Below are 19,704 nucleotides of genomic sequence, written 5' to 3'. Positions count from 1 at the left end.
ACCGCGCCCCTGCTAGGCTGAGTAATTCGCCAGCGGGCGGCGGGAGCTCGGTTCTCTCTTTGGCCGGCGCCTGGCACGTGACCCGCAGGCCGCCTGAGAAGCGGCGACTAGAGAGGGGGAGGGCGGAACAGTGCGCCTGCGCAAGCCCGCCGGCTCGCCCGCTCGCCGTACGGTCGGGAGGCGGGGCCTCGCCCCGCCCCGAGCGTCTGGCGTCAGTCCCTTCCGCTTCGCAAGCCGCGGCGGGCTTCTTTCCCAGGGCTTCTGACTGGTCGGGCGGCGGCGGGACGGGCATGCGCGCTGCGTCGGCCGCGCCCCGGCGCGGGTGGGAGGGAGCCCGCGGACGCTCCCACGGCGGCGCCGAGCTGCGCTCTCCTCCCTCCCTGGGCCCGCCCCTAGGGACCTGAACCGCCCTCTGCCCTCCGCGCCCTGCGTCCCCGGCGGCGAGTAGACGCTGGGCGGCCCCCAGGCGGTCGGATTTCCTGGGCGGAGGTGGGGGCCGCGGCGGGGGCGGGGAGGGGAGAGGGGAAGCCGCAGGCCCGAGTGGCCTTTGGGGCCCAGCACTTCCCGCGTCTCTGCAGCGCCCGCCTCTGGGAGGGGCCGCCTCCGTGCCGGCTTGCTGAGCCGAGCTGAGGCTGGAAGGCCGAGGGAGGGAAAGCCGGCCCCCCCCCCCCCCCACCCCGCCTTACCTCCTCGCTGTGTGCCTGGGGGTGGGCTCCGGGGACGACTCCCCAAGCGATGAACCTGTACACAGACCGGGTGCACAACCTTGACCCTTGAAGCCCCCAAACTTTTTTTTTTTTTAAGTTTATTTATCTTGAGAGAGAGCTTGAGCAAGCATGAGTTAGGGAAGGGGAAGAGAGGGAGAGAAAGAGAATCCCAAGTAGGCTTCACACCATCAGCTGGAAGCCGAGGCGTGGCTTGAACTCACCAACCCGGAGATCATGACCTGAGCGGAAACCAAAAGTCTGACGTCCAATTGACAGAGCCACCTGGGCACCCCAAAATTATTTTTCTCATTCTTTTAGTAATCTCTACGCCCAACGTGGGGCTTGAACTCACTACCCTGAGATCACGAGTTGCATGCTCTTCCGACTGAGCCAGCCAGGTGCCCCTCTGAAGCCCGCATTCTATTTTTTTTTATTAAAAAAATTTTTTTAATGTTTATTTTTGAGAGAGAGAGAGAGAGAATGTGAACAGGGGAGGGGCAGAGAGAGGGGGAGACGCAGAATCCTAAGCAGGCTCCAGGCTCTGAGTTGCCGGCACAGAGGCTGATGTGGGGCTCCAACTCACAGACCATAAGATCATGACCTAAGCTGAAGTCAGACACTCAGCTGACTGAGCCACCCAGGCACCCTTGTTTTTATTTATTTTTGAGACAGAAAGTACGGGCTGGGGAGGGCCAGAGAGAGAGGGGGAGAGGGAGACAGGAACCGGAGCGCACTCCACACTGATAGCTGAGAGCCCGATGTGGGGCTCGAACTCCCGCGTGGTGAGATCATGACTGTAGCCAAAATCAGACGCTCAGCCGACTGCACCACCCAGGTGCCCCTGAAACCCCCATTCTTACACTTCTGGAAAGCAGGCTTATAGGAAAATAGGGGCCTCACAGCATCTTCATATGGGACCTCCACTGCCTGATTCATGCCCTTGTGTATTCTCGCTCTGACGTGGATAGCTGTAACAGTCTCCCCATTGATCTCATCTCCTTCTGGTCCATCTATTTGAAAGTAGGGGCTGAAGCCAGTTCACAGCAGTTTCCTGTGGGCTTGAGCTCCGTGCATGGCTCTGCTGCGTAGGTGAGGGACATTGAGGGACCAGTCAGGGCTCAGATGGAGCATAGGGGGCGAGGTGTGTTGGGGTTAGCTGATGAGGGCATGGGTCCCTGACACAGGAGCAGGTTTGGGGGTGGGAGTGCCCGTGCATGCCTCTGGACAGGGCTCGCCTGCCTTGTAGGAGGACTCAAACAGTGGTACTGCTGAGACCGGCTGCTGGGAGCCCAGGTCCTGGCCTGCTGGTGTCTGGCCGGCTCCCAGGGCTTCCGACCCCAGACCCCATGGACACGTGGTGTCTTAGAGAAGGGCCTGGGTACTGGGCGGGAGTTGGGGTGGGTGGGCAGGGAGCTCAGGAGGTATGTTTTCCCCTTCTGGGCAAAAGAACTGCTCATAGTTTAAAGGCGGGAAGTACCTGCACAGCCTCCCCTTCCTCCCAGAGCTGTAGGTCGAGGTCATATGTGCCCACGTTTGCACACAGCCTGACTTTGACATCCATGCACGCACATGCGTGCCTGGACTCCTTGCCCTGGTGCCTACAGGCCTGCCTCCCTGGGCACAAGTCTGGAGCCTCACTGCCTCACCCCTCTCCCACCATCTTTACCCCGGGGATTTCCCTCCCTCCCAACTGGAGACCGTTGTCTACTGGGGTTTGTCAACTGCCACCTGCACCCTGCCTTCCCAATTTACTGGAGAAACTCTGTTGCCCTTGGGGTTCCAGTTGGTAGAGAGGGGTAGAGGGAAACTCCAGCACTCCCGGAGAAGGGAGGCCCCAAGATTTGCCCTCAGGCTTGCTAAGGCCTTGCTCTGAGGGGGAAGAGGACGGCTGAACCCCGCCAGCCCCAAGGCTAAAACAGGGCAGGTGCAAGCTGGGGTGGGGGACGCACAAGAGTGTCTTCCGGCAGCAGGAAGTGGTAGGAAGTGGTAACTACCTATGGGGAAATGAGGCTTGTTCCTCCCTATGGGGTTGAGCAGAAGGGGAACCTTCACCAAACCCTGCTCTCCTCAAAACAAGGGGGGGGGGGGCCGAGGGAACAATGGCCGAGGTTCTGTTCTCTGGCGCTGACTTTCCTTCCCCCACCCACCCTGGGAACTTCCCACCAGCCTCTCCGAGCATGCACTTATCTCTCAGGGCTGGCAGTGGAGATGGGTAGGTCCCATCTGATGTCCTGGGAGTCTGGGGGAAGCAGGTGACCCAGGGGCGTCCAGGGCCCGGAGCAGCTACGGTAGCGCTGCCCACCGGCATTGAGGGCCCCGGGGCCGTGCTGTGAAGGGTGTGGTTGGGCCGCGGTGAGCAGACAGCTTCTGGGGGCTGCCAGCTTCCTGGAACGTTGAGGCCCTCACACTGGCCCTGGCTGCCTGGCAGCTGAGCATTGGGCACGGGCAGCCCAGGTGTGTGCCCAGCGCTCAGCACGAGGGGGCAGCAAGGTCCAGCCGTAGCGGGACCCTGCCAGGCAGGAACCCCTCGCGGGTGGCGCCAGGCAGGGGGGGGGGGTGCGCCCCGCCCCGGGAGCCGTGGGGGGGGGGAGGGGCGGGGCGGGGCGGGGCGGAGCCAGAGCAGGGTGCTGGCTGCAGAGCCCCAGGTCCCGGCGCCCGGCCCGCTCGCGGCCGCGTGGGAGCAGCGGGGCTCGACGGCGCGGCCGCCCGGAAGCCATGGCCGCGCATGGGAAGCTGCGCCGGGAGCGGGGGCCGCAGGCCGAGTATGAGGCGCAAGTCAAAGGTGAGAGGGCGCTGGGCGCTGCCGGCCCGGTTCCCTTGCGGAGACCCGGAAAAGTCCCGCCGCTGGCCCAGGGCCCGCTGCTCCGCTCCCCGCCCCCCCCCCCAAGCCCCCCGCGACCTCCGGAGGGGGTTGAGGGAGGGAGCCCGAGCCTCTTGCCCGCCTCTCCGCCTCCCCTTGGCCTCAACCGCGGGCTGTTCCCCCTTCCTTCTTCCCTCCCTTCCTTTGGTCGCTCTGCCCTCCTTGGGTCCCCCCGCACCTCACCCAAGGAGCCCAAGGAGGGAAGGGGGCCCCTTGAAAGTGGCATTCTAGCCACAGTGAAACCGAACACCTCAGTTTTGCTGGGGAGGCCGAGGTAAGGGAGTCTGCGTGCCTAGGTGGCTGGAGTAGTGATGGCTTTGCCTTGAAACCAGTTTTTGGCCCTGTGGTGGGCACCGAGGTGGCTCAGAGTTGAGGGCCGCTGTCTGAGGATGAAACCGGCACTTAGAGATATAGCGGGGCCAGCTTCGAAGCCTTCTGAGGGTGGACTTCCTTGGGTTCTGAGAAACACTTTGTGCGAACCTCATGCAAATCAGCTTTGCAAATTTGCTGTCGGTCTTATACTCAGGGCACCGTGACTCTTGCGAAGGAAAGCAGGTAGCAATCCAGGTTGGGGCCCTAAAATTTCCCCGTGTCTTCAGATGTGTGACCCTCCATATATGACTCTCAATCGCTCTGTTTTCCCGACGAAGGAAACCAAACCTCAGGGAGAAGTGCCTTGCACACGGTCACGGTTCCTCCAAGGGACACGGAGATGACCTTTGAGATTCCTTCCAACCCAGAGATGCAGGTTCCACCACAATTAACCAATGCGAGCAGTTTCCGCCAAAGTGTGCCTGGGTCCTCCCTTCTGGTAGCTCCTGCTGCCCGGAGCCAACTTGAGGTGACTTTGCAGGGCCTGCCAGCTCGGCAGGTGGAGAGAATGACCCACCCACCCGTTTCCCCAAAACGTCAGGAGGCTGAAGGGCTTTGGAAACTCTTCAGTCAGCAAATATGGGTCGGTTAATTCACACTGAAAAATTGGGAATTTGAGCAAGGCCTCCAGTGACTTTAGCTTGTAAACCCATCCTCCCCCCCAAAAAACTTTTTACCATGCTGAAAAAAAAAAAAAACAGGATCACTGTCTTGACACCCTAAATTGTGAAAGGTCAGCACAGTCGTGGTTTCGGTCAGCAGAAGTGAGACCGTATGCCTTGCTCACAGGAAGTGCTGGTGGGGCCTGAGGCTCAGCTCTGCAATTCAGGCCTATGTGGATTCCATCCTTCCTTTCCACAGCTGTTTTGCACGCAGCTTTTCTGTCCCAGGCCCTGGGAATACAGCACTGAGCAAAAGAGAACCAGTCCCTGCCCTCAGACAGCAAACGTCCTCTAACACGATTAGGTTCCAGAATGATGCTGGCCGCTCGAAAAGGGGAGAGCGCAGAGGTGGAGGAAGGGGGTGGGAGGAGGGCCAGAGCTAGACTGGGAGGAGGTCGGGAAAGGGTTGATGATGAGTGCATTTGAGCTGAGATGTGAGAGCTGGAGAGTGCCGGCCGAGGCCGGGGACTGGGCACCAGCTCACTGCGCTCAGGTGATGCTCAGTCCCCGGTCTACTCGACACAGCCAGCGTATCTAACCGAGGCACGGCTGCCCTGAAGAAAAAATGAAGCCGGCTGACGTGCTGTTTTGTTCAGCACTGTTCGGTTGTAATTGGTCTCCAGGGACCCGGTGCTCTGGGAGGGCGGGGCAGACACCAGAGGAAGGTGAGGTGAGTGGGGACATTTCAGATCTTTCTTGGAATGAAATGAGATTCACTTTGATCTCAAAAATGTTGCCCTGATTCGGTGACGAATCCCCAGATTGCAGGTGGCATAGAGCCCGCTCCCCCTGGCGCCTGGAGCGGAGAGCCAGCCGCTGGAGCCCGGCCTCAGAGGGTGTGAGTGGACTGGGTCACTCAGCCCTGCCCTGCTCCGCAGCGGCTTTCCTGTCAGGAAGCACCCCCCACCATCTGACTTCGGCTCAAGTCATGATCTCTTGGTTCGTGGGTTCGAGCCCCGTGTCGGGCTCTGTGCCGACAGCTCGGAGCCTGGAGCCTGCTTCGGACTCTGGGTCTCCCTCTCTCTCTGCTCCTTCCCTGCTCGTTCTCTCTCTCTCTCAAATAAATAAAAATTAAAAAAGAAAGAAAGAAAGAAAGAAAGAAAGAAAGACACCTTCTCTGAAGGGAGAGCAGACAAGGAGATGGGGATGCCGGCAAGCGGTACCCATGGAGGCGGCGCCATGCCCACGGCCCCTGGGAAGTCACTGGCAGGACACAAATGCAAGGAGGACAGGCACTGAGCTGTTTGCAGGGCAGTTTCTTCAGTGGACCTGGGCCCCTGCTGCTTCTCACCTCCTCCCTCACCTGCTCCCTGGTCTGAGGCCTCACTGTCTTCTGCCTAGAGCGGCTCTGGAGCTGCCACCGGAGCTGGGCACTTTCTCTCTGCCACCGGAGAGGTCACCTGACCTCTGCCTGGCCTCCCCATGGCAGCCCAGGGGGAGCTGGACCGTGGTGCTCGGCTGCTGTGTCTCCTCTCTCTCTCGGTGACTGGCTGGAAGTCCTTCCCTGACCACGGGCCCTGTGCCATCTGCGTGTGCCCACGGCTTGCTCCAGCCACCCTGGTTCCAACGGCCCACGCCCCCTGTGTCACCTCCTTCAGCTCCTGGCCCCCTTCTAGAAGGACCCCTCCCTGCCCTCACCTCCAGCTCTGCTCTCACCTTGCTGGGTTTGCCTCCTCAGCACCCCGTGCTCCTGGACATTCTAGTATGTGTGTGGCCCCTTGTGATCTGCACCCCCTTTCCCATCCTGGCTTTGTGAGGGCAAGCACTTGGTCAGCCCTCTGTCACACTGTCTCCGCGTCTGGAACATGCCTGGCACAGACTGGGTATGTAATCAACATTCTGTGGAATGGAGAAATCGATTAATGTCCCTCCCTGGGCACACGGACGGAGATAAATAAGTGGGCGACCCTTTTGCCCGAAGCCCGGGCCGGGACTTGTGACCCGGGAGCCCCCATGCCCACCTGGGTGCCCGGTGGGTGGCAGAAGGTGTTTGTAGCAGGTTAAGTGTGTCATTCAGGCGGATCTTTGCTTTCATGGCGAGAGCAGTGTTGCCAAATCAAGCCCGCGATAAGGTGTCAAAAGCCAGCGGTGTGGGGGCCCTGGGCGTGGCGCCTCTGCCAGGAGGTGGGGGTGGGGTGCCCTGTGGGTGGGTGCCGGGGGTGGAAACCGGGAGACCGAAAGCAGGCCAACTCCCTCAGTCCCTTTCCCCTGTCAGCCCCAGCCAGCTTGCTCTGGCCATTGGCCCCGCCGAGGGGGCTGCCCTTTCCCCGTGAGGGGCCAAGGGCACGCTTCCCGGCCACTGAGGCCACTGGTGGCCACAAGTTCGCCGCAGGTTCGGCAGAGCGCCACGGCAGCCTTGCCCCGGCGCGGCCGCCATCCTGCCTGGGGTCCTGGGCTCCCGAAGGGCAGGAAGTGGCAGGACGCACAGCTCAGGGGCTTTCCAGGAACCACGGAGTGACGAGAAGCCCAGTTGAGAGGCACCTGGCTAGGGACAGGGCCAGATGGCACTGGGGCAGCTGTGGGTTCCCACCGTCACGACAGGTTCCCACCACCCCGGATCGGCCCCGCTGCCCGTCTGCCCGCAACAGCCTTCCTGTTCTTCAACTGCTTGGGCCTGGCCGGTTCCCTTTAGCCTTTTAGCCCAGAGGCCCCTTCCCCCTCCCCACCCCGGACTGCCCTGAGCCCAGCGTGCCCCCCCCCCCAGGGGGCCAGTGTCCTTCCCCTCCTCCGTCTGGGGGGCAGCCACGGTGGGGGGGGGGCGCTCAGGCCGTGGCCGGGCCTGAGCCACGGTCCCTCGCAGAGATGCGCTGGCAGCTGAGCGAGCAGCTGCGCTGCCTGGAGCTGCAGGGCGAGCTGCGGCGGGACCTGCTGCAGGAGCTGGCCGAGTTCATGCGGCGGCGCGCCGAAGTGGAGCTAGAGTATTCCCGGGGCCTGGACAAACTGGCCGAGCGCTTCTCCAGCCGAGGCGGCCGCCTGGGGGGCGGCGGCCGGGAGCACCAAAGCTTCCGGTGGGTACTCGAGGGGTGGGGTGGCCACGGTAGAGCCCGAAGCCCGCCTCCCCCGCTCCCGGTCTGAGTGCCCCTCTGCCCCAGGAAGGAGCCGTCCCTGCTGTCGCCCCTGCACTGCTGGGCCGTGTTGCTGCAGCATACGCGGCAGCAGAGTCGGGAGAGCGCCACCCTCAGTGAGGTGCTGGCCGGGCCCCTGGCCCAGCGCCTGAGTCACATTGCGGAGGATGTGGGGCGCCTAGTCAAGAAGGTAAGGCCTTCGCCCCGGGCGGCACGCAGCAAGGGAGGTGTGGACGGCCTCAGGGTCTAGGCGGGGCGGGGCCGGGTGGGCGCCAGGCCCGGGGAGCCAGATGGAGCCTTGAGTGCCGCTGTCAGCACCACCCCCCCCCCCCCCCCCGCCCCCGGGTCTGCAGCTGCTGTGCTGGGGCAGTGCTGTGGTCACATTCTCGTCCTCAGACCAAGGATCTGGAGCAGCAGCTGCAGGAGGAGCTCCTGGAGGTGGTGTCGGAGCTTCAGACGGTGAGGACAGGGCAGGGCCCGCCCCCGGGCACAGGAAAGCCATCATATCACATCTCCCCAAGCCGGGCTCAAGGATCAGAGGATCGAGAGGCCGGGACAGACCTGGGGTTTGGGGACTGAGAGCACAGCCCTCTCTCTCTGCTCTGGGCACAGGGTGGTTAGGCTGAGCGCTCACGCAGGATTGGCTACCTCCCGGGTCTGAATCCCAGATGGCCCTGGGCGGGGCGGGGCGGGGGGGGGGGAGGACGGGGCGGCCTGGCTGTGGCCGTGGCCTTCAGCAGGGCGGCTTGGCCTCGCTCCTCCCTGCAGGCCAAGAAGACGTACCACGTGTACCACATGGAGAGCGTCAATGCTGAGGCCAAGCTCCGGGAGGCTGAGCGGCAAGAGGAGAAGCGGGCGGGCCGCACCACTGCCACCGCCGCCGCGGCCACCAATGAGGCAGGCCCTGTCCGCAAGAGCTCCCTCAAGAAGGGAGGGCGGCTGGTGGAAAAGGTGGGTCTGGAGGGCGCCCGTCTTCGAAGGCTCCGGTTCTGGCCTTTGTCCCTGCGAGTCCCTGGCCCTCACTGGGGCCTGCCGGGAGGTGGTGTGTGGATGGGAAACGTCGGACTGGGGAGAGGACAGCCACGGAGCTCCGGTCAGCTCTCCTGGCTTTGGACAGCTCCTCAAGCTGGGGTGGTAGACGCGGGGGCAGGAGAACAGTCTGCCCCGTGCTCCCAGCTCTCCCCTACCCAGCTGGAGTCAAGAGAGCTTTGGTGCTCCCGAGGCTGTCCGCCCACCCAGCCACCCGGCCTCGCACGGTGCCAGCAGGTTGCAGAGGGGCAAGAGGACGCGTGGCACGGGTGATTGGCCAACGTGCGGGGAGAGAGCGTTTGAGGTGGCCCCTGAAAGGATGGGGAGGCCCCGAGCCAGGAGGAGCTGAGGCGCACCTGGGGTTGCCGGCCCGAGTTCATGCGTCACAGGGTGGGGCAGGGGAGGACATTGCGACTTCTGGGCCATTCGTTTGAGGGCCCTGTGGGACATCAGGGGCAGAGGTCCGCACGCAGATGGGGTGTGGAGGTGGAGATCCCAGGGAAGGCCTGAGATGGGGGCCGCCTGGCCGAGTAGGTGACCCTGGTGTACTTGTGCGGTCTTGAGCAGCGTCAGGCCAAGTTCTTGGAGCATAAAGTCAAGTGCACAAAGGCTCGCAACGAGTACCTGCTCAGCCTGGCCAGCGTCAATGCTGCCGTCAGCAACTACTACTTGCACGACGTCTTGGATCTCATGGATGTGAGTGCCAGGCGGGCAGGCTGCGCCCGGTGCCCCGTGCCCCGGGGCCCACCCTGAGCCGCGTTCTTGCTTCCTCCCCAGTGCTGTGACACAGGATTCCACTTAGCCCTGGGCCAGGTGCTCCGGAGCTACACGGCTGCCGAGACCCGCACCCAGGCCTCCCAGATGCAGGGTCTCGGCAGCCTGGAAGAGGCGGTGGAGGCCCTAGATCCTCCAGGGGACAAGGCCAAGGTTCTGGAGGTGCACGCAGTGGCCTTCTGTCCCCCGCTGCGTTTCGACTACCAGCCCCACGAGGGAGATGAGGTGAGGGTCACGGCGCCTGCCCCTCATGCGCCAAGCAGCGAGGCAAAGGGCTCTGTGCTCTCTGGTCTCTGTTGTCACAGTGGTCCAGTCAAATGAGTTCCACTTGGCTCGGGAGTCGCAACTCCTGCACGCAGCTGATTGCTCAGCCCTCATTCAATGTCCTCGAGGCAAACGAGGCTCCCCGTAAGTTTGGCCACTTGCGTTTGAAGCGAGCAAACTTGTGCCGCTCACTTCTGCAGTTCAGCCAATGAACGCACACGTCCGCACCAGGACAAACGCAGCAAAAAGATCACCAGGTTGACACAGGTACTAGGTGGGTATATGGCTGTCCATATACTCCTCTTCCAAATGTTCTGCATGCTTTGACATTTCGTAATTCAAGGTTGAGGGGAAATGAACCAAAGCAGCAGTAGAATATAGCTAGCGTCTTTTCCTTGGTCTCTGAGCTATTTTTTCCTCTACCAGTTTATCCTGGAGGGCACTGAACGGCCTGGGGTTACACGGAGCTGTTAGCTTTTTACTCTGTATTTTGACCCGAGTCACAGTTGAAAAAGTCAAATGTTACTCAAGGCTTACGATGCCACATAGCAGTTCTCTGACTCACCCTTTCTGTTCCCGATTCCACTCCCCAGAAACAGCCACCTCCCAGTGTTCTGGCTGTTGCTTCTGGGGCTGCCCTCCCTGTGTTCAACTTCACAGCAGCCTGCTAGTTGCTTTTCTACCGACTTCCTCCCAGGGCCGGCTAGTGCTCAGCCCCGCCACCCTCTCCTCACCCTCTGCCCTCCTCCGCCCCCCCACCCCCCGCCCCCGCGGGCAATCTGTGACTCTGCTTGTCTGAAAATGCCTGGATTCTATCCTTGAAATCGATTGGTAGTTTAGCTGGATATAGAATTCAGAGTTGAAAATAATTTTCCCCTTAGACTGGTAAGGGCATCGCTCTAGGATTTCAGTGCTTAGGTGAGAAACCCAGTGCCATTCTGATTTCTGATACTTGTGTGTGGCCTGCAAGTTTTCTCCCCGAAGCTTTTAGGAGTCTCTTCCCCCCTTGTAAAATTGTACAATGATGTACTTCGGGGATCCTGTTTCCTTCTCCGTGCTGGACAACTGCTGGGTGCTGTCACTGTAAAATCGTGTGTCCTTAGGTTTGGGGCTCATATTATCCCTTCGATCACTTCCTCTTCTTAACTTTTTAACTTAACTTCTTAACTTTTCTCTCACTTTCAGGAATTCTTGTAACTGGTTGCTGGACTCCATGGGTTGGTTCTCCAATTTTCTTATCTTTTCTCTTTCCTATTCCCCAACCTCTATTCCTTTTAATTCTGCTTCCTTAGTGATTTCTTCAACCCCTCGTTGACTTTTTAAAACAATTTACTTTCACAGTTTTTGTTTCTAAGAGTTCTGTTTTGTTGTCCAAATTCCAATTTAAAATAACCCTTTGTTCTTGTTTCACGGATATAATATCATCTCCAATCATTCTGAAATGTTCATTTTTGTTTTCTTGACATTTTTCTCTGCTCCCTGCAATTTCTTTGTTCTTGCAGTTTCTAAAAAAGCTTGCTTTCATCTTTCTCTTTCATTTTAGAGCTTCCCTCACATGGCTGGCAATTCTTGGCCATCAGTTCATATTTAAGAGGAAGCACTGAGGGGTGGATTAGGTAGTTGACATGCTCAGTGGGTTAAGCGTCCACTCTTGGTTTCAGCTCGAGTCATGATCTCACGGTTCGTGAGTTCAAGCCCTGAGGTGCGCTCTGTGCCGACAGCTCGGGGCCTGCTTGGGATTCTGTCTGCCTCTTTCTCTGCCCCTCCCCGACCTGCGCTCTCTCAAAAATAAATAATAAAAAAATTTTTTTTAAAGATATGTGATGTGCACAAACAGAGCTTGTCAACAGAGGGCTTCCCCTCAGAGACTCAGACCATTACTTTGAGGGAGACCTCCATGGTGGGGAGTTGGCAGGTGTCCTGGTAAGAGGGTGCTAGAAAGGGTCAGTAGGACTGGGGCTGAGTTTAGGGGATTTGGGGGAGGGACTCAGCTCTGGCCTAGATACTGTGAGGAAGCAGGGGTAACTCTGATTGGAGGTGTTCATAAATCTTATCTGGGAGGCAAGAGGTGGGGGTGGGGTGGGGGATGAAGGGACGCGAAGGCAGCCGTTACTCGTAGTAGCCCAAACAGAGGGAGGTTTGGCCATTTTTGTGGCTGGGACAGAGTTCTTGTTTTGGTCTGCCCTCACATGTCATTATGGGGTGGTCTTGCTTTGGTCTTCCCCTATCATGGTCACAGAGTGACCTTGTGTGATGTTGATGCTCTGTGACATTCCTTATGTTCAGTAGGATAACACCCAGTCCCATCTGGGCAGCTCCAGATGGCAGTGGCTGCTTTATTCTTTCTCATCACTAGGAAGTTTTGTCCCCTTCTTTGGCAGTGACTACTGTCCCTAAGTCCAGAATCCCTCTGATTTATCCTTTCTAGGGGGCAGATCTCTAGTTTGCTGCTAATTGTATGGGTTTGAGCGAGGGTCTTCTAACGTCAATGTTCCCTAGGGCCTGAATAGACTTTTTAAATTTTATTTTTATGGTAAAATATACATGAAATTTACCACTTTAAATGTGTGTGTGTGTGTGTGTGTGTGTGTATTTTTAAATAATTTCTACACCCAATGTGGGGCTGGAACTCATGTCTCCAGAACTTTTCCATCTTCCCAAACCACACTCTGTCCTGATTAGACACTAACTCCCCCTTCCCCAACCCCCCCTCCGCGCCCACCATCCTACTTCCTGTCTCTGTGAATTTAGGTCTAGATCTAGACTACTCTAGATCACTCACACGAGTGAAATCATACTGTATTTGTCTATTGTGACTTGCTGGTTTCATTCAGCATAGTGTCCTCAAGGTTCATCCATGTTGTAGCCTGTGACAGCAACTCCTTCCTTTTTTTTTGAGAGAGAGCACAAGCGGGGGAGGAGCAGAGAGAGGGGAACAGAGGATCTGAAGTGAACTCTGCATTGTCAGTAGTGAGTCCAATATGGGGCCTGAACTCATGAACCATGAGATCATGACCTGAGCCCAAGTAGGACGCCCAACTGACTGAGCCACTCAGGTGCCCCACCTTTCTTTCTTTCTTTCTTTCTTTCTTTCTTTCTTTCTTTCTTTCTTTCTTTCTTTCTTTCAAATGTTTATTTTGAGAGAGAGAGAAAGAGCTCGAGCTGGGGAGGGACAGAGAGAGAGGCCAAGAATCCCAAGGAGGCTCTGTGTTGTCTCTGCAGAGTACGATTTGGGGCTCGATTCCATGAACTGTGCGATCGTGACCTAAGCCAAAATCAAGAGCCTGGTGCTTAACCAACTGAGCCACCTAGGATCTCCTTTCTTTTTTTTTTTTTCTTTTTCAATTTTTTTTAATCTTTATTTATTTTTGAGAGAGAGAGAGAGAGAGACAGAGTGCGAGCAGGGGAGGAACAGAGAGAGGGAGACACAGAATCTGAAGCAGGCTTCAGGCTCTGAGCTGTCAGCACCGAGCCTGACGTGGGGCTCGAACTCATGAATGGTGAGATCATGACCTGAGCCAAAGTCAGATGCTTAATGGACTGAGCCATCCAGGACTGAGCCCCTCCTTTCTTTTTAAGGCTGAATAATGTTATATTCTGTGGACAGATCACATTTTGCTTATCAATTCATCCGTTGATAGACACTTGGGTTGGTTCCTCCTTTTGGTTGCTGTGAGTCCTCCTGCGGTGAACACAAGTGTGCAAATCTCTTCCAGGGGGTGCCTGGGTGGCTCAGTCGGTTGAGCGTCCGACTTCGGCTCAGGTCACGATCTCATGGCTCATGACTTTGAGCCCCGCATCGGGCTCAGTGCTGACAGTGCAAAGGATTGCCTGACATTCTCTCTGTCTCCCTCTCTCTCTGCTCCCCACTGCCCTGTCTCAAAATAAATAAACTTAAAGAAATAATGAACTGCTTTATTGAGGTATGAGCCACATACCATGTCATCTACCCATTTAAAGTGTGCAATTCAGTGGGTTCTAGGATATATGCAGAGTTATGCAACCATCACCACTATCTCCTTCCAAAACACGTTCACTCTTAAAAAGAGACCTTGGACTCATTAAGCAGTCACTCCCCAGTCCCTGGCACCCACTCATCTCACTGTGTAACTTTCCATTCTCTTTATGATGTGGGTTTTTTTTTTTAACGTTTATTTGTTTTGGGGAGAGAGAGTATGCAAGACAGCAGGGTAGGGGCAGAAAGAGAGGGGGAGAGAGAATCCCAAGCAGGTCTGTACCGCCAGCGCAGAGCCCGACACGGGGCTCGAACTCGCAAACTATGAGATCGTGACCTGAGCTGAAATCAAGAGTCGGACGCTCAACCGACTGAGCCACCCAGGCGCCCCTTGCTCATCTGCTTTCTGTCTCTGTGGATTTGCCTCTTCTGGAATTGTATGTACACGGAAGCATACGACATGTGCCTTTTCTGTCTGGCTTCTTTCACTTAGCAGAATGTCTTCCAGGCTCACCTGCGTCATAGCGTGGGGCAGCCAGGACATCGTTCGTTTTTGTGGCTTGAGTGACATTACACTGTACGGATGTGACACACTTGCTTACTCTTTCATCTGCTGGTACATGCTCGGGCTGCTCCTTTCTGGGGGCTGTTACAAGGAGTGCTGCCCCCAGCATCTTCACACATGTGTGCTCCTGTCTCTTGGGGAGGGGCCCTTAGCGTCTTCCGGAGCGGGTGTATCACGGCGCGTGGATCGGTGGTTCTGGACAGCAGCCGCCGAGGCAGAGGAAACGTGCATGCCTCCCTCGCGCCCACTGCCCAGCCCCACTTCCACGTCTGAGCTTTCTGTCCCCAGGCTCAGCCCTCAGTGCCCTGGACGCTGCCCCACACAGGTGGCTGAGATCCAGGTGGAAATAGAACTGCGGGACGAGATCCTGCCCAGGGCCCAGAATATCCAGAGCCGCCTGGACCGACAGACCATCGAGACGGAGGAGGTATGCGCGCTCCGGTGGGGACTCGGGACTGAAGACGTGGAGCCAGGTGGCCGTGGCCTCCCCTCCCCTTCCCTTCTGACTTGGACTTCCTGTCCCTCGGTTGTGCCCCATTGCTTCCTCCCCTGGTGCCGTCCTCTCCTTAGGTGAGCAAGACTCTGAAGGCCACGCTGCAGGCCTTACTGGAGGTGGTGGCGTCGGAAGATGGGGACGTGCTTGACTCTTTCCAAGCCAGCCCCTCCACCGAGTCCCTCAAGTCCACCAGCTCGGATCCGGGTTCTCGGCAGGCTGGCCGGAGGCGGGGCCAGCAGCAGGAGACTGAGACCTTCTACATCACGGTGCGGCCCCGGGGGCGCAGGGGCAGGGGCAGAGGCAGGGCGCTGGAAGGGCCCGGAGCAGGGATTGCAACTCTGGGCTCTTCTCGGGGCTTCCCAGAAGCTCCAGGAGTACCTGAGTGGACGAAGCATCCTCGCCAAGCTGCAGGCCAAGCATGAGAAACTGCAGGAGGCCATTCAGCGAGGTGGGTCCCCGTCCCGGCCCTTGGCCGCTTCCTCCCCACCCCCAGGGCCAGGAGTGGCACCTGCCCTCAGCCTTCCTGCCTGGGAACCCCAGCCAGCCCACGTTCCTCTCTGCCCGGAGAGGTTGGTCGGCATGCAGGGGCTAGCCGGGCAAGGGTCCCGGTCCCTATCTGGCCACCACCCTTGACCTTCGGGCCATGCCTTTCTCTGTGCGGTGCATTGAGGACCTGCTGGCCCAAGACGCACAGCAATGTTTTCTCCTCCCCAGGTGACAAGGAGGAGTGGGAGGCGTCTCGGTGAGTGCTTCACTCGGGGCTGCTTCGGAGGAGTTGCTGTGCCGCGGGGGCCAGGCTTCAGTGTCCGCACCCCGCCTCCTTGCGGCCCACCTCTGCTGCGCATTGTCCCACGGCTTCAATTTTCCACTTTGCCCATCGGGTTCTGGAATACCTCGCGGGCTCCAGGGCCCCGTTTGCCTCGGCTAGGGGGCGGGACATCCTGTTCTCCATGCCCCCTCCCCTCCGAGCCAGCTTCCGTTGCCCCCCAGGACCCAGTACACACAGAGAAAACTCCAGAAGAGCCGCCAGCCCCGCCCCAGCTCCCAGTATAACCAGAAACTCTTCGGGGGAGACATGGAGAAGTTTATCCAGGTACTGGCCCTGCCTCACAGTGCAGCTGTGCTCAGGCCCTCCCCTGCATGTTGGTTTCTGTCCAGCCCGGGGCTCCCGTGTCCTCCGTTGCCGATGACCGGTCAACTGTCCCTTCTTGGATGGGCCTTGTCCGGCCTCCACTGATGGAAGGGAACATCTTTCACTAGTATCAGCCACCTACAGAAAGCCTCGGGCGGGGATGCGCAACGAGTTGAGCCCACAAGCCCCACTTCTGGCTAGCACGGTACTGGGGACCCTAGAAAGTGAAATGAGGGAGGCGAGAAAGGTCTGAAAAGAAGAAACAGCACTAGCCTTTTTTATGACGTGATGACGCACTTTGTACGTATTGAAAAGAAGCAGGGGGCTACTTAAGTGAACAAATTTGAGTTTTGCAATGTCACCTGATTCCAGGTCAACGTAGAGAATCTGGTTGCACTTTTACCGGCCAACTTTAAGCAGCAAACAGTGTAAGGCCTAGAGTGGCCCCAGGGATATCAGACACGTGGGAGCGACTCTCACAAACGGCGTGCCACACGTCGTTGCCGATAGCCATAATGGATCGTTAAGAGCAAATACAAGTGAGCAGATGACAAGGAGGGACAGTGACGTGAACACCCTCTCTGTTCCCAGAGCTCAGGCCAGCCCGTGCCCCTGGTGGTGGAGAGCTGTGTCCGCTTCATTAACCTGAATGGTAAGCCACCCCCGGGCCCTCCTACTGCCGGCCTGGCGCCCGGCACCCAGCACCGGAGCCTGGTGGGGTGGGGGGCGGGACTCAGCGCCCGTCCGCTCTCATCCTCCCTCAGGCCTGCAGCACGAGGGCATCTTCCGGGTGTCAGGTGCCCAGCTCCGGGTCTCAGAGATCCGCGACGCTTTCGAGAGAGGTAGGGACCGGCAGGATGGGGTGGGCGTGGGGGCTAGCTAGAGCCGCTGCGATCGGCCTTCTGCTCCCTCGGTCACCCTCAGGGGAGGACCCGCTGGTGGAAGGCTGTACGGCCCACGACCTGGACTCCGTGGCTGGGGTGCTGAAGCTCTACTTCCGGAGCCTGGACCCCCCGCTCTTCCCGCCGGACCTGTTCGCGGACCTGCTGGCTTCTGCAGGTGAGGCCGGGGCCTGAGGCCGGCTGGGGGGGTGGGGGGCAGGGGCCGCTCTCCGGTGGCCGTGGTCACACTCACGCGCTCCTCTCCTCGGGCGGTGGCCCGGGCCACAGAGCTGGAGGCCGTGGCGGAGCGGGTGGAGCTCGTGAGCCAACTGCTGGCCCGGCTGCCCAGACCCGTGCTGGTGGTCCTGCGTTACCTTTTCACCTTCCTCAACCAGTGAGTGCTCCTTAGGGGACGAGGAGGGCTGCCCGTGGGCGTGCAGGGGACACCGGGCGGGGAGCTCCCTGCCCGTGACCCGTGTGTGCTCCCCAGCTTGGCTCAGTACAGCGACGAGAACATGATGGACCCCTACAACCTGGCCGTGTGCTTCGGGCCGACACTGCTGCCCGTGCCCGCAGGGCAGGACCCGGTGGCCCTGCAGGGCCGGGTGAACCAGCTGGTGCAGACGCTCATCGTGCAGCCGTCGCGGGTTTTCCCGCCTGTGAGCCTGCTGCCCGGCCCCGTCTATGAGAAGTGCATGGCACCGCCTTCTACCAGCTGCCTGGGGTAGGCTCTTGGCGGGCCCGGCTCGGGGGCTGAGCCCCGGGGAAGCCCCTCACCTACTCAGACGCCTCCCTCTGACCTCAGGGACGCCCACCTGGAGGGCCTGGCGGGGGAGAACGAGCCGGAGCTGGAAGCCGGGACCCCGGCCCAGGAGGACGGTGAGTGAGGGGGCTGCGAGACGAGGAGGGCCCGGCCTCCTGGGCACCTGCCCGCTCCGCCTCCCAGCTCGGACCCCCTTTTCTCCCCAGACCTGGAGGGGGCCGTGGAGGCCGTGGCCTGCTTCGCCTACACGGGCCGCACGGCCCAGGAGCTGAGCTTCCAGCGCGGGGATGTGCTGCGGCTGCTCGAGCGGGCCTCGGGCGACTGGTGGCGGGGCGAGCGCGCGGGCACCCGGGGACTCATCCCGCACAAGTACATCACGCTGCCCGCGGGGTGAGTGGGCTGCCTCTCGCTCAGCCAGCTTTTTGGCTCATCCCCTGCCCCGAGTCCCCGCTTCCCCAGCCCGCCGGCCCCCCCGGGGCCTGCCCCCGGAATGGGCGCTCCCAACAGGCTGTCTCTCTGACCCCAGTGCAGAGAAGCACGCCGCCGGCCAGGGGCCACAGGCTACGGGGGAGCTGCTGAACAGTCCAGGCGTCCTCCCGGCCACAGAATTTGCCCACCGGTGAGCAAGGAAAAGGTGGTTCCTCGGGAGGACTCGCCGTGGTGGCTCCCCTCGCTCACCTCGGCCTGAGCACTGCGGTTGGGGAGCCGAGTGCCGCGCCCGGTCAGAAGGGGCGGGGGTCTGACTGTGGCCGCGTGGACAGGGGCCCGGTGGGGGAGGGCTGTCCGGCTGAGGGACGCCAGAGGAGGGCAGGAGGGACCCACCGGGCCAGCCTCGCTGTTCCCCCTGCCTTGGCCGTGCCCTGGCACGGGAGGAGGTGCCGCCAGGCTCACTGTCCGTCCCCTGCAGGCCAGAGCCATGCACCCCACCTGACGCCCCTCTGGGCACACCCGGGGGTCCCGCTGGGTACAGGCGGCACTGCTTGGTCCCCACCTCCCCGGAGCGATACGTGGAGGTAGACAAGGTGAGAGCGGGGACTGGCTGCGTGCCAGCTGTGGCCCCGTGGCCAGGCCTAGGAGTCTGGGGGCAAGGCAGGGAGCTGGGCCACACAGACGCAAATGCCCGAGGGGCCGGAGCCAAGGGGTAGGGGTGGGGTAGGGCAGCCGGGAGACCCCAGGGGAGGCGTGCGGTGGGCAGGGCCGGGTGGGGTGCGGGTGGGCACCGTCCGGGAGGCCAGGGAGACAGTGGGTATGAGAGGAAGAGGGGAGATCTGGGCCTCAGCCGAAGGGGTCCCCGCTTCAGGGCTGGGCTGAGGAATTGTTGTCCCCAGAAGCAGCTGTGACGGCCACGCCGAAAGTGACAGAAGAGAAACCGGGCAGGGCAGGTGGGGCGGCTCCCAACAGATGCCCTCCCTTTCTCTTCTCTCCTCTAGGCCGTGGCACAGACCATGGACTCCGTGTTCAAGGAACTCTTGGGAAAGACCTCTGCTCGCCAGGGCCTCGGGCCGGCGATCGCCGGCTCCCCCAGCCCCGGACCCGGCAATGTGAAGCCTCCAGCCTGCAGCCGCCTTGGCAAGAACAAAGGCTTCTCCCGCGGCCCCGGGGCCCTGGCGTCACCCGCGTTGTCCCATCCCCAGGGCCTGGACTCACCCCTCAAGCACTGACGCGCTGCTCCCTGGCCTGTCCAGCAAGCGCTGGGCTCCTGCTCTTGTCCCCTCTGCAGAGGAGGGTACAGCCACCCCAACGCCCCCCCCTGCCTGCCCCAGCCCCGGCTCGGGCCCCTTTGGGAGGCAGCTGAGGAAGGAGGCCGAGGCTGAGGGGCTTTTGCCGGGCGGGCTTGTCGGTGACTGTCGGGCGGTGGGCGCCCAGGCTGCTCTCTGCCTCAGCTGAGGGTGCCAGCCTGGTGGAGGTGGGCAGGCGTTGGCCGCTGTTTATAAAGACCTGTGCGCTGACTCCTCCATGTGAGCCCCTTTTCTGTCTCAGGAGGCTGCACAGGCGGTGGCAGGGTCAGATGCCGGGTGCTCAGCACCGAGTTGCCCCTGCCCGGACCGTGTGGTTTGGGGGCCTGCACCCATGTGGGGGGTTCCCGAGCTGTGCACGTGTGTGGAGGGGGGCAGTCTCAGAAGGTCTTTCCACGCTGCCCTACGACCACTGTTACCCCGATCCAAGGAGGCTCACTGGG

General features: G+C 60.3%; 1 protein-coding gene across 2 annotated transcripts; it reads left to right on the top strand.

The window, feature by feature from the left end:
• Positions 1 to 3,328: 3,328 nt before the first annotated feature.
• Positions 3,329 to 19,474, top strand: ARHGAP4 (Rho GTPase activating protein 4). Of its 2 annotated transcripts, XM_058714845.1 has the most exons (22): positions 3,329 to 3,489; positions 7,402 to 7,609; positions 7,694 to 7,856; positions 8,063 to 8,125; positions 8,435 to 8,617; positions 9,263 to 9,391; positions 9,473 to 9,694; positions 14,579 to 14,680; positions 14,824 to 15,015; positions 15,113 to 15,197; positions 15,464 to 15,491; positions 15,740 to 15,842; positions 16,473 to 16,533; positions 16,646 to 16,723; positions 16,806 to 16,940; positions 17,051 to 17,156; positions 17,253 to 17,486; positions 17,568 to 17,641; positions 17,732 to 17,915; positions 18,052 to 18,144; positions 18,433 to 18,547; positions 18,956 to 19,474. In XM_058714845.1, exons 1-22 carry the CDS (start codon positions 3,423 to 3,425, stop codon positions 19,184 to 19,186), a joined length of 2,856 nt encoding a protein of 951 aa, XP_058570828.1. In that variant the 5' UTR covers positions 3,329 to 3,422; the 3' UTR covers positions 19,187 to 19,474. The 2 variants fall into 2 exon arrangements, with proteins under 2 accessions (XP_058570828.1, XP_058570829.1); XM_058714846.1 differs by lacking the exon at positions 18,433 to 18,547.
• The last annotated feature ends 230 nt before the right edge of the window (positions 19,475 to 19,704 follow it).

Source organism: Neofelis nebulosa, chromosome X (assembly GCF_028018385.1).
Source record: "Neofelis nebulosa isolate mNeoNeb1 chromosome X, mNeoNeb1.pri, whole genome shotgun sequence".
Lineage (NCBI taxonomy): Eukaryota > Metazoa > Chordata > Mammalia > Carnivora > Felidae > Neofelis > Neofelis nebulosa.
Note: the sequence above shows the minus strand (reverse complement) of the source record. Positions and strands in the feature narration are given on the sequence as shown.

Bases quoted from the DNA above. Each gene is read 5' to 3' on its own strand.
- ARHGAP4 (XM_058714845.1), top strand. From the start codon at position 3,423: ATGGCCGCGCATGGGAAGCTGCGCCGGGAGCGGGGGCCGCAGGCCGAG. The intron at 7,857-8,062 runs GTAAGGCCTTCG...TCTCGTCCTCAG, and splicing joins TGGGGCGCCTAGTCAAGAAG to ACCAAGGATCTGGAGCAGCA. The intron at 17,916-18,051 runs GTGAGTGGGCTG...CTCTGACCCCAG, and splicing joins TACATCACGCTGCCCGCGGG to TGCAGAGAAGCACGCCGCCG.